Source organism: Cenococcum geophilum (genome assembly GCF_001692895.1).
Source record: "Cenococcum geophilum 1.58 unplaced genomic scaffold K441scaffold_15, whole genome shotgun sequence".
Lineage (NCBI taxonomy): Eukaryota > Fungi > Ascomycota > Dothideomycetes > Gloniales > Gloniaceae > Cenococcum > Cenococcum geophilum.
In genome coordinates, this window is record NW_027137573.1 from 1,247,119 (window position 1) to 1,264,977 (window position 17,859).

Below are 17,859 nucleotides of genomic sequence, written 5' to 3' on the forward strand. Positions count from 1 at the left end.
CGGAATTCTCCCCTCGGCCAAACAGCTCCCACAAAGCCCGCAATCCGTCCATTGTGCCCACCATGTCTGTCCAGGCTCCTTCGAGACTGACAGGACTGCTCCCACCCCAGCGCGGGAGCTAGCCCGCTGCTAAAAAGTAAAGAGTACCTGCACATCTACCCTGTCCTCTGTTTCCCTCTCCAGGCCTTCTCCCACTGTCATCATACACTACCACAAGTCCACGCTCAAGAGCTCTTCGGCCTTGCTGCTCAACGCGGTGCACGCTCCCGCACCCGGCGGATGCTCCCGCTTGCACCTGTTTAGCCAGCTCGTCCTCCAACTGTGCCTTTCCCACGTCTTATCTGGTGTGTAGCCTCACTGCCATTCTCGGATATTCCCCTTCTATTTAATGCATGTACCCCCCCCCCCGCTGACAGCTTCCTTCTAGTCGATCCCCATTTGACCCAACCTTATCCTCCACGCTCACTCTTGCGCGCCTCTATCCTTCTTATCTGTCCCTCCCCCCAGGCCTTCAATGCGCCCACCTGCTACGCAGCACTCATCCTACGACCGGTTTCACGGGTCTCCCGTCCTAGATGTTCCCTAATACGCAGCAAGCACTGGTGCACCTACCAGGGAAGCCATCGCACGACCAGGAGCTGCAGTTGCCTCGAGGAGAGTGCGGCTTCATACTCCCAGAAACTGACTCGGGCAATGGCCCACGACAGCGCTGCTCGTGCCGAAGCTTTTATCCAGATTCCGTAGTCCGCTCCCGCTGTGGCTGTGGCCATCAAGCATGGCATCACGAAGCACAACCACTCTCTTCGGTCTCGATGCAGGAGCACATTTTGGTCGTTGAAGAACTGAAACGGTTGAAGCAAGAGTTGAAAAGGTTCGAGATGCTGGAGCAGGAGCTCCTTAAGGAGCGAACAGTTAGGGATGAAAGAGACAGGATATGGAAGGGCATTGAGGAGCGTCTGTACGAGAATATGAGGTGGCTCAAAGTTCACTTGGACGATAAGGTCGAGGCGGTTGTCGATAAGACGCAAGAATGCCACGATGCGATTAAGGCGGTTCAGGAGAAGTTGATTAGCGTGGATGACGCAGCTATGGAGTTAGAGAACAGGATCGAAAAAGTAGAGCACGGAAGAGGTCTATTGTCGAGGTCGTTGACTCCCGTCGTTGAGACTACCCAGCCTCTACCCCCGCCGCCTCAGCAAACGATTGCGGAGTTACCCATAAGGACTGAGAAGAAGTACCCTCAGTCATGGAGTACGCGTGCCATTTTTGTCCCACGCAGAGCGCAGCAGTTTGCATATGATCCCGACAGCACTGGTTACAGGCGATGCCAGTCACGCAATCTCCAACCGAACCTCGACTTTTCCAGCCAAGACAGTGCTTCCTTTGCCAACGCCATTGAAGCTGTGTTTAAGGGGGTCCTCCGAGGGCGTCCGTGGATGCCGTTGACAGGCTATCGGCCAGAGGACGAACCGTTCGGTCGCATGGCCCTACGACAACTCCCGAGCGATCTATGCATTAAAGACGTATGGGATTATCCTTTCCTAGCGGATCACTGCATTGCACACGATAAAATGCAGGGCGATGTTCTCTACATCGCTTTGCAACACGAAGACCTTTCCTGGCATGACGTTAGATTCCTCCCTTCCGTTCTTGGATCGGACGAATCCTGCTGGCAGCACGATGAAGAACTCGATGGTTTGGCTGGTTTCAAGAGCTTGGATTCTGAACTCATGTACGATTATCAGGATCCTCCGCCCTACTCATCACGCACTCACCCCGGCATCGATAGGGCGCCGTCAAAACTAGATGTCCTTGCCGATTCGGCATCTATGCTATCTCGCGTGGAAAGGCAGCCCACCAACTATTCGGAGCGGAGCAGTCTCAGAAGTTTTGAGACCGAGGGTTCAGACGATGAGCACAGAGACAAGAAGCCAAAACTCCGTCCCAAGCAATCCATGCCGGCTTTGAATGGCTCGAGCAGCGCATCATCTGCGCCAGCAGTGTATGTTTCTGGCAGGTCCAAGAGGAAGATGCCCGTGCGGGAGAAAGGTCCAAAGGAGCCACTGCATTTCAATGTCTCCAATGTCGCAAAGTGGAGGCCAAACATTTTGCACCCCCATAACGGTAAGGAGAAGGCCGAGGCGGCACAGTAACAGATAGGGAATGCGCTGATTCCCAACAACGCTCATTATATTTCATACGGAACGGGGGACATCGATTTAAAATTTCACCTGAGGCGTTCAAAAAGCCTTTGCTATGTAGGGATGGATACCCACCCGGCGTTTGGAGACTGGGAGAAAGCGTTTTACAGATGGTTAATTTGGGACCTTCATGGGCGTTTTGCAAGAAGAGTGTCGTGGGGAAAATATCTCTTGTCTCTGTAATTGGGATGTACGAGTAGGGATCCGGTATTTGTAGAGGCTCACTCGTTGACTAGTCGCGGGCGAGGAAGTAGAAGTTCCCAATCAAGTGCTTTGTAAAATCACGCAGCCGTTTCGTTTGCTTCGATACAAATCCTTACAAACCTCTGGGCACCCGAATGCTTTTCGTTTTCTTACGGACGTTGGCGTCGCTATGGTTTTCCAGTTGAACGGCCGTCAAGATGACGACAGCAAGGCTTGGTTTAAATGCAGTAGACAGAGGCCACGTAAACATGAATTCTCACCGTTCACACCGCAAAAAAGGGTAGAAATAGGAGGCTAAAATTATAGAGTGGAATTAGCCTCCAGCACTGTCCTGTAAAAGCTGTGCCGTACCTCATCGGGGCGCTGTCCGGCCATACTGATGTGTGCGAGGGAATTCAAAGCCCTCAAGCTGGGCGAGATGGACAGCTGTCCTGTGAAAGAGCAGCTGGACACACACTGCAATGGGCATGCTGCACCCCATGCACTGCTAGGTTCTCTTAGATAGAGTGGGACCGACTATTTGGGTCGTGACCGGCATCAGGTCTAAAATCGGGGTCGTTGTGTGAGGATACTCCCATCCCCCAAAATGATCAACCTTTCTTATCGCCCTCCGGATGCCCTCCCACCTTCACACCGCGATCTGCCCCATGCNTCGATACCACCTCGACCGCTGTCTGCTGAGCCCAACCAGGTTCCTGACTTGGCAATCATCGACCATATGTCACCTGGCTCTCATCCCGAGTTGGCGGCTTTGTTGTGTGCCTTTGTTGTGTGCCTATCAGTTCCCAAATCTTACCCGGACATTTGCACCCAGTAGGGGAGGAAAGGCCGTGCTTCCACCCTGCAGCTCAGGGTATTGTTCTTGCCGAAATATCGTGAACTCGCGCCGGAGTAAAGCCGGTCATCGCGCACCACCCAATTTCACATAGAAATCGATGCCATTGATTATTTTTACTTGCCCACACCTTCTACCCCCAACAATTACGGCGTAAAATCATACTTTGGTCTAGCTGCATTAAGCCAATTGTATAGAATTGCTGGTGTTAACCATGGAGCCGCCTACACGTATATTTAGTCGCGCTAATAAGGGCCAAAATTATAAGCGTGCATTATCTACTACCTCGCCAACACAGGCTTCTAAAAGGACTCCAAAGCGTTGTTTAAAGCTTATTTTAAAGAAGGCTTCAAATCGTCAAGTAAGGCGTTATACGGAACCACCGCAGCAACTACTATCACCAATATTTATAGAGTCTTCGCCACCGCGGCCAGAGCAGCTAGATAAAGAGGAGGAGGAGGATAAGGAGGAGCCGGAGGAGGAGCTAGATAAGGAGGAGGAGGAAGAGAAGAAGAAAGAGGAGCTAGAGGAGCAGCCGGAGGAGCCAGAAGAGCAGCCGGAAGAGGAGCTAGAGGAGGAGCCGGAGGAGCTTCCTATTAGCTTTATAAGTTGGTAGAAGGCAGTATATAAGAAAGAGGCCTTACCTAGTGCGGTATCTTTAAAATATAACACTACTAACCTCTTCTACTACCTAATTAAGCGCTAGCAAGACAGTATTATTGCTAAGTATATACCGCGGATCTTTACCATTAATCACCTTAAAGCTACTGCCTCCTATAAGAAGCAATTAAAGACTAATTACTTCCGCTACAAGATTAGTAATCATTATAATCTATATAAGGTAACTAAGCTGCTTAAAGATCTTTATAAGCAGAATCCTACTAAGTTATTATACTTAGATCTTACCTTATATATAATTAAGGAGAAGCCCTAAAAGATACTAGCACCGTTATTAACACCTTCCTTTAGCCAAGCAGTAAGATCTAGTAAAAGAACTACTACCTAAATCTAAGAAGCCAATCTCCCTAATATTATTGCCGTAGAGGAAACTACTAGTAATAGGATTCCGGCTCTAGTAAGTAGGTAGCCTTATATTAATAGCTACTATTTTAATAAAGGAGCTACCTACTAGTAAAATAGACGTAGAAATAAAGCTAATTAAGTTAAGCACTACTATCCTATTAATACTTATATCCTTTAGAGGTAGAGTAAAGAGATTTAATTAGATACATTATTTCAGCCAGGCAGGTATCACGAAATGACTTAAGCTGGCTGGTAGGTAGAGACACAGAATTGTACGAGTGATCTGTTCTATTCAAGGTGGCTCTCGAGGGTCTATATATACACGAGGAAGATGCTAGAATAGGAAAGGAGGGAGGTATAGGCAATAGAGATACGTACTAAGACATACGAAATACGAGGGTAAGCACTAGGGTAGTCTTTACATAGGGTACTAGGTATTAAAGACAATTGTAATACGGTTGAAAGCTACCTCTGTGGCCAACACACCCCCTCAGATCTGACGTAGAGCGGCAGAGCTGGATTACCGGATTAGGCAGTCGGGATAGACGACCTGGTGGTGAGCTTTGCTGCTGTCCGAGTGTCAATTTACCAGATGTCTAATATCGCGGAGCCCTACTATATCGACGAATTTTTAATGATTTTGCTTTGAGAGAGCTTTAGTTAGTCCATCTGCAGCCATTTCGCTCGTTGGTACCCACTGTATGATGAAGCTTCCATTTTGGACCTCTTGGCGAAGCCAGAATTAATGGATATCTACGTATCGGAGCTTTATAGATACCGTAGGAGTCTCTTTCGTCACGATCCGTACTGACTGCTAATTGTCACAATTAATAATGACGTCCTGTTCTGGGTCGAATCTAATGGCCTTGAATATCCGCACTATATACTCGACCTCCCCACTAATGTGTGAGAGAGCTAGGAGTTCTGCCTCCGTAGTAGACTTAGTTACTGCCTTTTGTCTAGTTGCCTGCCATGCTATAGGCCTATTGAATAAGCTTATCAAGAAGCCCTGTAAGCTCCAACGTGTTGGAGCATCGTCAGCAAAGCTAGCATCAGAAGCAGCTTTTAGAACCTGGTTTATCTCATGTGGCGTGATAGTAGAGAACTCAAGAGCGAGGTATCTGGTATCGTAGAGATAGGTGAGCAATCTGTTGATCTCCGCAAGATAAGCTGGTGACGGATTTTGCAAGAACTTAGCCAGCTTGCTGACAGAAAAAGCGACGTCTGGTCGTGTAGTAGATGCAGGATACGTTGCAGAACCTATACGGCGTTAATATCCTTTCATCTAATTCGGCGTAGCTTCTCCTTTGTACGGTGTCAATTCCTGGCCCGATAGTGGTGTAGCTGATGGCTTTAGATATTCTAGATGGTATACCGAGACTAGCTTCTCGAGATACTAATCTAGATAGAGCCAGAGCTTTCCCTTTTGTCGATCTCGCACAATACGAGTATTTAGGAATGACGTGAATTGAGGTATTTTGCGGATCTCGAATCGATCTTGTAGCTACTTTAGGATGTCCTCCATCTGCTGTCAACAGCTCGGGTGTCCTATAATTAGGATGTTGTCGACGTAGAAGAATATAAAGATAGGTTCGGTAGGGTGTATATAGAGACATGGCTTATCCAGTACCGCTTTTAAACCTATGCTTTGCAGAGCAGTAGATATTTCCAAAAACTATAATTTTGGAGATTTCCGTAGTCCGTACATTGCCTTTCTTAAACGGAGAGAGAATCCAAATAATAGGTCTACACCCTCAGGGGGAATAAGGTAGACCTTATCGTCAACTAAGGCATTGACGAAGGCGTTAACGGCGTCAATCTGTATAACGTCCAGGTTGAAGCCGGCGATGAGAGCGCAGAGCAGACGGAAGGTCCGATAGGCTGCCGTAATAGCTTTGACCTCCTCTTGTGAGACTGCTTAAAGGTCTCCGTGGACGACCAGACGAGCTTTAAATCTCATAATAAAGCCGTCCGAATCTTCCTTGTACGTAAAGACCCATATAATAGGAAGTCGATGAACCTTCTTAACTAGTCGTACCTCGTCCCAGGTATGTTTTCCCATTAAGGCCTTTGTCTCGGTGTGAGCAGCTGCTTTAAACTCCGTAGCGTACCTATAATTAAGCATCTCTTTCCATGACTTTAGTGGTGGTGGAAAGTCGTCTCAATATCCGTACGTCTTTGTAGCAGCAGTATAGAACGCGTGAGCCAATGGTGTCGTATCTGGATTGATGATATCATCACCGTCACTGTTTTAAACCGCAAAGGCTCGTCGTTATAGATCCTAATTTGGCATATCTTTCTTCTTTGCTATAGGCCGCTTTTTACGGCCAGAACGTCTCTTACCCCCTGACGATGAGCCTGCTGTCGTCTGAGGTTCGGAACGAGGTGTAGGGTCTACGAACGGTGGTTCGGTGACTTCAGAAGATAACTGAGTGGTAGATGATATCTATGGCGTAGATGCCACCGTAGATGGTGATTGCTGAGGCGCTAAAGACGCTAATGGTATAGACGGTTCTGGAGTTAGCTCCGGGGTAGGTAGCTAACGGAGTTCTTCTATTAAGATCTAAATGCTTTTTAACGTAGGAGTAACGTCGATACTTGCCAAATGCGGCAGTCTTATATCCAGTTCTTCGTCAAAGTTCTCTATCCAGTCCTTACTGCCATCTTAAAGATTATCCAATAGGTCCTGGACTTGCTAAAAACGGTCCTTTTGAGCCTATGAGATAATAAGGTGTTCTGGTGTTTCGGGAGATTAATATCTCTTTAACTTATCAATTCGTACATCACGAGATCGGATAATGCGGTTGGTGGTTAGTATCCATATCCTATAGATATTTGACGCTTCCATACCAACGAGATAGCCTATTTGGGCTCGTGGCTCAAACTTTGCCTTCCTAGGAATGCCGTGTTTAATAAGCACGTAGGTCAAAGATCCGGCTACACGAAGCCCTGCTAGCCATGGCTTCCGTTTATACAGCATCTTAAATAGGGTCTTCCAGTCGATGGACTCAATGGGAGTTCAATTAAGTAGGAATACTGCAAGGAGCACGAACTCGGGCCACAGATCTACGGGTAACTTTGCTTCAATAACAGCAGTCCTTGCTCGTTCGGAAATGGCTCTCCCTAACCTCTCTGCAGGTCCATTTTAAGCAGGAGTATCTGGTGTCAATTACTCAATAACACCTCCGTCAAGCTGGATGAGGTTCTTTACCCTAGCGCCTACACCTTGCTCCTTATCCATATGCCAAATGCGGATACCTCAAGCATCAAATTTCTTCGCAAATGCTATCATCAATTCGAAGAGTAGAAACAGCGTCTCTTGCTTATAGTTCTTAATGGAAAAGGCACAATGGTACTTCGTGTAGTCACACCAAAAATAAGCTACACATGTATCTCCATTAAACCCGTCTTCTTCCATAATAACATCAAAGTGTACACGTTCGAAAGGGTAGGTTCCCTTTACGGATATTCTGTGAGATGTCTACTGTGTCATCTTTCCAAGAACACATGGTTCACAAAGTGGTACACCATACGGAGTTCTTCCTCTGTCCGTCTTGACCACCTTAACCCCGTCTGCCGCAGTCGGCAGATAATCCACTAACTCCATATCGCAGTGTAGTAAGCGCTAATACCATACTTTGTCATATGCTAAGGTCTTAAAGAATCTGGTGGACGTAGCGTAGGCAGTAGGAGTAGGTGGTACGCAGGCGATGGCATTAATAAGGTAGAGACCTCCGTATTCCATAAGGTTGCCGAACAGGCTTCCGTCATCTTTATAGCGCAGATGGTTCATAGATTGGTCCATAATTACTCCAACCCTACGGAGCTTTGCTGCGGATATCAGATTGGTATGAAAATACGGAGCGTACGCTACGTTCCTCAATGTCAGATACCGAGTCAGACGTTGTTCGCCCACCTCAATGGCCAAGTTAATATCACCGTATCCATAGATTTCTGCTCCAGAATCTCCAGCCGTTACTGTAGACATGCATGGCTTAAGGTCACGGAAGTATCTAATATCGTTGCAGAAGTGGGTGTCTGCCATAGTGTCATACCCCCAGGCGTTAATCAAAGACAGATCCGGATGTTCCTACAATAATAACAATAAGTAGGATGTTGTTACAGCAGCTGCTATAGCTCGGGGCCTATCCAGATCCTCAATCTTTTCAGCAGAGGCTGGAGACGTCCTTAACCTAGGGCCTTCCTTCTCAATCTGCTTAACTCTTTTGTCATAATACTGCTTGTTTATCGGGACCTTAAGCCATTCCTAACACCTCCATAGACACTCGTCATTCGGTACAAAGTTCGGACCTCGGAGAGACTGAAATAGCTACTTACAATTCCTTAACTTATGGGGTAAACCACAAGCAAAGCACTTTGTTTCAGGTAATTAAAAAGGTGCTAGGGTGGTAGACGTCGTAGGATCTACAGACGGCTGCCCTAATAGTGTAGCATGGGCGTTACGTCCCGTATTTAGATGCTTGTAGAGGAGGTTAAATTCCTCAATCATCGTCGACATTTCGAGCTTCTCTGACCTCTTCGCTACCTTCTGGATAAAGGCATAGTACAGAGCTGGACAGATCTCCTCACAGTCCTGGACAAAGGCTCGTACAACGCTGCTTTCCGTTGCCTCTATCAGCCCTTCCTCTAGCTCTTCGCCGTTCTATATAATGGTGATATAAAGCTAAAGCCATAATTCCAGAGTCTGACGTTTAGGCCCTTGTTTCCTTTTTTTAAGATCGTCCAATACCATCTGCTATAGCGTAGCTTAAGATGGCTTTGCTACCTTCCTTAACTGTCTTACAATCGAATATAGTGTAGTGAGGTTCTTAAGATACCCTAAGAAGTTGGTGCCCACGGTGGCATACAAAAGTGCTGCGAACGTATGGAGCTTCTCTTCCCGCTTTAGGTAGTCCTGTCATTATAGCTTATAGAGCTCGAAGAGCATTCTCTATATCTCTAGAGATTGCTAAGGTTGTTATTCTTGTTAACTCAATGACCCAGGTGTAGCTGTTCCAGTAAACGCTGGAGTTGCTACTAGAGCTGCAGGGTCCGCTGCTGGTGCTGCAGGGTCTGCAGGTGCTGCTACAGGTGCTATAGGAGCTGCTGCTATCGAAGGTATGGCTGGCTCAGTGTTTTGCTTAATTTCGTTCTCCGTCTTATCTGGGTCGACATAGTCCCAGATCTTCGCAAAACTTGCTTCTTGACGGATAAATTGAAACCATATAGGCCAGTCTTTCTAGGTTAGCAAAAGAGGGTTCGTAGAGTCCTTGGTTGCCATAGTGGCTCTTATTTTAAGGTTCTTTTAAGGTTGCGTAAAGAGACGCGCTTACGCGTAAGGCACGCGATATTTCGTGACGAACTATGCTCAAAGAGGCTTAGTGGTAGTCGTCTGGCCACTAAGATCTCCCTAGTGCTCAGAAGGTTACCGGGCTTATAACTTTCAGCCAGGCAGGTATCACGAAATAACTTAAGCTGGCTGGTAGGTAGAGACACAGAATTATACGAGTGATCTGTTCTATTCAAGGTGGCTCTCAAGGGTCTATATATACACGAGGAAGATGCTAGAATAGGAAAGGAGGGAGGTACAGGCAACAGAGATACGTACTAAGACATACGAAATACGAGGGTAAGCACTAGGGTAGTCTTTACATAGGGTACTAGGCATCAAAGACAATTGTAATACGGTCGAAAGCTACCTCCGTGGCCAACACATTATATTACGGCTAGCTTTCCGTAGGAGCGGTCTAATAGATTAAGCAATAATAAGGGGCTATATTATGAATAGACTAAGGTAAGGGCTTAAAGAAAGGGGCGCGGTAGACGACTATGTACATATTCGGTCGTTGGGGTAACGTTAGGGCAACGTTGATCCGTAACCGACAACGCCTTAATGGTAGCTATGTAGACAAACCGTTACATCACCCCCCTTTAAGCTAGGAGGATCGCCCTTGATCCTTATAGTTAGGCTCTCCTTATCCGTCTTGCCCTTCCGTCCTTCTTTACTTTATTATCTTCCTCTAAGGGCTTTAGATCTACGTCCTTGTGATACGCCTCTAGCCATTATATTAGCTGTACGGGTGGTCTAATATTATAGGGTCTCTTGTTGTGGAATGCCTTAATTTTATAGGGGGCGCTAATAAAGCCGTCTGCGTTATACTAGGTGTTATTTAGGTCGTGGCCTACCCAGTTAACCTTATACTATAGCCTTCTGTAGTAGGTTCTACTAGTAAGGATCTTATTAATCTTGTACTTTGGCTTGCTATTAATTAGGATTAGCTCCTCTGGCTCCTTATTCTGGCCTAGTAGGGGGTTATCTAAGTCCTTTTATAGTTGATTAGTATAGAAGACGTTTAACATCTTTATATTTAGGGGTAGGTTAATAATATATAAGTGTCCTTTTATGCCTAGAATCTTATAGGACCCTATAAGCTATCTATCTAGCTTAATACTTAGTCGGTTAGTAGCCTAGCCCTTTTTAGTAACGTATACTTAATCGCCTACTCCGAAGTCTGGTTCGCGACGGTACCTATTTACTTGCCTTGTCTACCGCTTTTAGGCCTTAGCTAGGTTATCTCTTGCCTATTTAATTACGTCCTAGGTCCTACGTATAAAGACTTAAGCTTCTTATTATATTAGTTTCTTATAAGGCGTTAAGGCTGCTTATATACGTTCCTCCTAGTTAAAGTAGAGTCTTGGCTTAAATCCTAGCTTTAGCTTATATGGTGCGAAGCTAGTAGATTTATAGGGTAAGATTGCTTATATAAAGTCTATATAGGGGAGGAGCTCTAACTAATTGTCCTAGTAGTGGTTAATAAAGGGCCTTAAGCGTTGGTTAATATACTGGTTTAGTACTTTTATATTACTATTAGTTTACAGGTAACCAGATATAGAAAGCTTTTACTTAACGCTAGTTAGTTTATATAGCTCGTCTATAAAGGCTAAGATAAATTAGGGTCCTTAATCTAATATAACTATCTTTAGAAGGCCGTATATGCGCTAGACGTATTGGTAGTATAGGTTTACTACATTAGCTGCGGTAGTAGTTTTATAGTAGGGTAGTGAAAAGGCTCTCTTACCTAGTTAATTAACGACTATAAAGACATTGTTGAAGCCCTTTTTATCTATTAGGAAGGACTTAAAATTAAAAGAGATATGCTGCTAGTAGCGTTTACTAATTAGTAGGGGGTGTAATAGGCCTAGGGTTTTATTATGGGGTATATAGGTCCTCCTGTAGGTCCTATAGTTTCCTATATAGGTATTATAGTCTAAGGGTAGTCCTGGCTAATAGTATTGGTCTATTATAAGTTTCCTAGTCTTTGTCTTGCCTAGGTAAGCAGTTACCTAGTAAAAGTGTACCTTTATAATAAGGTAGGTACGGAGGTAATTAGTATTAGGGACTATTAGCTTACTAAAGCGGGTTAGTAGTCCTCTTTAGAGTTTCTAGCCCTTTTAGTCTTGCTCGGCTAGCTGACGTAGCCCTACTAGCGACTTGCTAGTTCGATTGGCCTAAAGGATCTAATTAACTAGCTTATACGGTTCCTATTTATAACTTACTGCGACTAGGGGGTCCTTAGAGGTTAACTCTAGTGTAGCAATTATAAGGGCAGGGTTAATTAGGTATATAGTGCGTGTAGCTACGTCCTTCTCTTTTTACATCTTTAGGTCCTCTTACTTTTGTAATAGGGTATTAGCTACTATATTTGCCGTACCTGGCCTATATATAATCTATATATAGAAATTAGCTAGTAGGTTTACCTAGCGGGCTTACCGTGGACTTAGTAGCCTCTTAGTTATAAAGTACTTAAGGGCTTAATGATCTGTAATTACTATAAAGGGTGTATATTAGAGGCTGATAAGGTAACCTCGCTATTCCTATAGGCCTCTTATTACCGCTAGCATCTCTTTATTGTGGATCTTATACCGTATCTCCGTAGGAGACATTATCTTTAAAAAGAAGGCTACTGGCTTCTAGGTCCTATTGTCTTGTAGCTAGTTTAGCACCCTAGCTACTACTCCGTTATTTATGTCCGTCTCTATATAGGTGTCTTAGAACGGTAAGTAGTGCTTAATTACGCTGCTAGATAGCATAAGGGCCTTAACTTACTTAAAGGCTTTAAGCTTTTCCTCCCCTAGTAGGTGCTATACTCCTTTCTTTATAAGCTTACTAAACAGTTATATAACTCGGCTGTAATCCTTTAAGAAGGCCCGGTAGAAGTTACAAAATCCTAGAAAGGATTATATCCCTTTTATAAAAGTAGGGGGTTCCTAATCCTTAATTATAGATAGCTTATTGGTGTCTATAGCGACCCCGTTAGTACCAATAACGAAGCTTAAAAACTTTGTCTTAGTAACGTTAAACTCACTCTTCTTAATATCTGCTTATAAGCCTACCTCTTAAAGCTTCTGTAGGACCTTCTTAATATAAACTTTATGCTTTAGTGGGTCGTCCGAGTAGATTAGGATGTCGTCTATATAGGCTGTATAGAAATTATCTAAGTAGTCGAAAAGGACGTTATTAATAAATCTCTGGAAGGATGTAGGGCCGTTATATAGTCCGAAGGGTACGATATAGTATTTATATAATCCGTACCTTATACGGAAGGTAGTTAACTCCTTTACCTCTTCTTTTAGCTATATATGGTAGAAGGCCTACTAAACGTCTAGCTTAGTAAAGATCTTAGCTCTTAATAGCCTAGTTAATGTCTCCTTAATTAATGGTAGCGGGTAGCAGTCCTTCTTGGTAATTGTATTAAGCTTTTAAAAGTTAACGCAGAATCGCTACCCCCCTTTTAGCTTCTTAGTAAATAGGACCAGAGCTGTAAAGGGTGTATTATTTGGTATAATAAACCCCTTCTATAGGTGCTCCTATAGGTAGGCCTTAACTAGCTTTAGCTGTTCTAATAATATGTTATATAGCGGGCTAGGGGCTAGTTCTCTGCTGCTGCTTTTAAGAATAATATTATAGTCCACCCCCTCGCGATATAGTAGTAGCATATTGGAGGTAGCTTTTAAGAAACTGTTAGCGTACTCTTAATAGGGCTATGGTAGCTTTTTATAGATAAGCCGGCGGAGTTCTTCCTTATCATCTAGTAGCGTATCCTGTCCCTTTTTGTCTTTTATTAGCCGGTTAATCTTATAGAGGCTAGTAGATCTAATTACTACGCCTTTACGCTTCGCTCCGTATAAAAATCTCCTAGTCTTAAGTAACGCGATATCCGCAGCTCTAATATCTATAATAGGCGAGGACTACCTTACTCTTGGCTTTGGTGGTAAGGCTAGCTTAGGGTAGAGTTAGTTTTATATCTTCCTTATTGCGTCTTAGGTATTAATCCTTTAGGTATACTTATAGTTATACGGGGCTCGTTTCGGTGTGATTTTGGTAAAAGGCTTCTTTTCTTAAAGCTCTCTAATTGCGGCTATACGTTTAAAAATACGTTAGGGCGTAGGTATAGGCTCTTAATCTAGCAGTGTGTTTCTTTAATCTGTATCTTTCTAGTAATCCTTATTAATTAGCGGGGGAAAGAGCTCCTTTCTTAGTATAATTACGTCCTGCCTATTGTAGTAGTTCCTCTTAGTTGGCTATACTAAGGCCCGGTATTTGTAGTTAATAAGGGCCCTAGTCTTCTTAAACTACTTATAGCTAATAAGAAGATCGTGGCGGCCTGTATTGCAGAATAGGAACTATATAGGGGCTTGTTAACTATTTATAACTAGGTTCGCCTTAAAGAGCTATCTAATTATATCTATCTGTTAATTGTTATGGCTAGATATAGTAACTCCTTATCCTTTAATCTTATAGAGCTTTAGTTATAGTTATTGCTTAATAATTAGCAGTAGCTTATAGTGTATAAAGGCCTCTCCGCCCGCACTAGAGTTGAGTAGGCTTATTATATTAAGAGCCACGCCACCTAGCGCGATCCTGTATAGTATTGTAAGGGCTGCGCCTCCTAAGATCTCCTTTAGCTATACGGGCGCTATATTAATTGCTCTGGTCTACTCTAAGTAGGAGACTTTTCCTAGAGCTACTCGTTTTCTAATTCTGCCGAGTTAGTAACTATCTTGTACTTTTTACTTTAGTTAATTACTTTAGCTTCTGTTTTCTTTAGCGCTATATAATTCTTAGAATAGTGTCCTTACTTACTATAGTTAAAGTAGGTAACTAGCGCTTTTACGGCTAGTGCTAGAGTTGGAGACTACTAGGAAGGGGGGGGGACCTTTAATCTCTTTAGCGCCCCTAGTAGATGCTCTCTTTGTAGCCTAGGCTGCTCTATAGTTACTTTATTCCTTACCTATCTACTTTAGACCTTAGGCGTACTATTAAGCAGTCTTATAATAAGCGTGGAAGCTATAGTCTTTATCTACCACCTTAACTTCTATTTAGACGCGTAGGCTATTATAAAGCTTATTATAAAGCTCCTCTTTCTATTAATCTTATGGCATCCTTAAGATATTTACTAGCCGTATAAAGTTAGATTAGAAATTGTTAAAGTCTCCTAGGTATAGTATCTTAAGGCCTTTAAGTTCCTGCTAGGCCTTAATACGGCGATCTGGGTCTTTAAAGACGTTCTTTAGGAACTCAAGTACCTCTTTACTAGTAGGGTTGCGTTCTATATTGCGCTCTACCTCTAAATAAGGTAAGAGGTAGTTATAAGCTTTACCTCCTATACGCGTCTTAATGTACGCTACTTTTATATCTTTTTTTTAGCCTAGGTCGTCTTGGTAAAACTAGTCTATATTAGATTAAAGCTTATTTTATATATAGCCGCTTTAGGCTTAATAAGTAGGTTCTTTCCTATTTATAAGCGTAGGTAGGTTTAGGAACTTTGCTGTGCGTCCTAAGCCCGTAACACTGCTCGTCTAAAAGAGTGGTATCCCTTCTTGAATTATCCGTAACGGTGTGCTTTCTCGCTCGCTGTCTTCCCGATCTAAGGCTTATATAGTAACCTTACGGCCTATCCTTAATATCTTCTAATTGGCCTCGCGGAGCTCGTCAGTCCTATTATTTAGGTGCTCCTTAAGCTTTGCTATCTTTGCCTCGGCCTCCTTTTTCGCATTAATAGCCTTATATGCGTGGTTATTTATAAGACGCTATAGCATAGCGATCTACTATTTTAACGCCTTCCTTTGTATTCCTTGGAGCCTTAGCTCCTCTATAAGTTTGGTTATAGGTATCTTAGCTAGGCTTTAGGTAGTCGCGGCTATAAACTCCCTTTTAGTCTCTATCTTAAAGTATATAGGGTTCTTATCGTCTTCCGATTGTGCTATAAGACAGTCCTATTTACTCTTTATATCGTCTAAAAGCTCTATCTCGCTATAGTACGGTTAGAGCTCTGGCGGCTTAAGTGTCGCGTTTACGGGTTCCTCGCGACCTACTAGCGCTAGGTTGGTAGCTATCTCTAGTGCACTAGGCCTTAATACGCTCTTTCTTACTATAGTGTCTCTTTGCTTTCTTAGGTAAGTCCTCTTACTACTAAGATTATAATTAGGGTGATCCTTTTAATCTAATTGCCGTAGTCTCTTCTTTTAGCTGCTTAATCTACTGTCGTAATTGCCTACCTTGAGCAGGGCTTAGAGGGTCGGTTAGTCTGTAGTCGTGGTGGTAAAACTAGCTATACGTTTAACCGTTAAACCTAGTATTATATCGCCTCTACAGGCCAATTAGGGTTAACCTTAGTCTAATATTATGGCTAGCTTCCCGTGGGAGCGGTCTAATAGATTAAGCAATAATAAGGGGCTATATTATGAATAGACTAAGGTAAGGGCTTAAAGAAAGGGGCGCGGTAGATAACTATGTACATGTTTAGTCGTCGGGGCAACGTTAGGGCAACATTAATCCGTGACCGACGACGCCTCGATGGTAGCTATGTAGACGAACCGTCATATATTAACGGTTAAGGAGCCATCGCAAAATATAGTCTATTAGCTATTAGCTTAAAAGATAAGACGGCAGCTACTAAAAAGTTAAAAGCTAACGGTAGTAGGAGGCTCACTATCTAAGTAAGTTAAGGACCTCATTTAGCTAATTACTATTTAGGAGTTAAACTTAATAAGGCGTCTAAATCAGCAACAGCATACTTAATCCCCGCCTCCCTCTAGTATTAAGCCGCCTACTTAGTTAAGCCCAGTATGGTCAGAAACGGATCATTACAAGATCCTCTTACAGTTCTTTAACTGGCTGATAGCTCAGCTAAGCCATTCTAATAAGCGTTAAAGGCAGATTCTAGAGTTAATTAGGCATATATTAGTAAAGGACGATTAGAATATTAATAGAATAAGATCTCTAAAAGATATAACAATTAAGATCTAGAAGGATTATAGCTTTTTAATTAGCACGCTACCGCGGATAAGAGAGAAAATAGGAGAGTTTAAACGGCAGAGAATAGTATACTATAAGTAGAGTAGATTATAGAGAGTCTCTATATAGAGCCTTATTCTACTATATAGCCAGCCCTTTTAAAATAGCCTTCCGCGTAAACTCTATAAGCTTAACTAATTACAAACTCTAGAAATCTATTAAAGCTCTTAAAGTTAACCGCTAGTATATGGTTTTTTTTATCTAAGCCTTTAGATCTTTAAAAGTCGCCTTAATTAGATTAAAATCTGGTAAATATAGTGGTAGGAATTTAAGAATAACACCCGCCTAATCGCAAAGCTCTTAAAGCCGCTTTAACTTATAGATAGATACGTTATCTAGTATAATAATTAATCGCGGCCCTGGGTACGGTGTATAATTAGGTAAAACTTTATACTCTATAAAAGCCTCAAAAAGCTCACTTATAAAAGCTCCTTAAAAGATAATATAGTCTATATAGCCTTTAAGCGTTAACGCCGGTAAAATACTCCACCGTTTAGATCTTTTATATAGCGTTAATACCTTACAGTCTACACCAACTAGCGCCTAGCCTCATTTTCTATCACTAGTCCTCTTATTTAAAGCCGACTTATTAAGAAAGATAAGCTGGTTAGCAAGCCATTCTTTCTACCTACTCTACCACATACAACAGAGCAATGCGCTTTACTAAGCGGCACGCTTAGAAACTACCTTTCAAAACCACCAAGCTGCCTTAAGAACACGGCGAATAGTAGTAATAGAGGCTTAGATATTAAATTTATTAAAGAGGAAGTCTTACATCTCATTAAAATACGCGGTAGGCCTATCTTTAAGGTACTTAAGCAGTTGCTATAAGTAGGCAGGAATGTTAATAAAAAACTTAATACCATATTAAGAATACTGACCTACTTTTAATACTCCAAAAGAAGGCCCGGTCTACCTAGTTTTACACTAGGTGGCGCGTACGGTCGGCTCTAAAGGTCCTAGTTTAATTAAAGCTTATAAACGGTTATTTTTAACAGCCCTAAAGCGACCGCTATATTAGGTACGTACTTATTAAGATCTAAACGAAGCTTAATTTGGTTTATAACCTTAATTGGAAGACAACGGCCCATTATAACGGCGTGTGCAAGCAAAAATAATCAATTGCATCGATTTCTATGTGAAATTGGGTGGTGCGCGATGACCGGCTTTACTCCGGCGCGAGTTCACGATATTTCGGCAAGAACAATATCCTGCACGCCAACTTTCTTTTCTCCTCA

General features: G+C 43.2%; 1 protein-coding gene across 1 annotated transcript; it reads left to right on the forward strand.

Annotated features, from left to right (window-relative positions):
• The first annotated feature begins 324 nt into the window (after positions 1-324).
• Positions 325-2,572, forward strand: K441DRAFT_63136 (uncharacterized protein). The gene is made up of 2 exons (XM_067646308.1): positions 325-344; positions 428-2,572. Exon 2 carries the CDS (start codon positions 576-578, stop codon positions 2,151-2,153), a length of 1,578 nt encoding a protein of 525 aa, XP_067505449.1. The 5' UTR covers positions 325-344; positions 428-575; the 3' UTR covers positions 2,154-2,572.
• The last annotated feature ends 15,287 nt before the right edge of the window (positions 2,573-17,859 follow it).

Excerpts from the sequence above, each read along its gene's own strand:
- K441DRAFT_63136 (XM_067646308.1), top strand. The coding sequence starts at position 576 with ATGTTCCCTAATACGCAGCAAGCACTGGTGCACCTACCAGGGAAGCCA.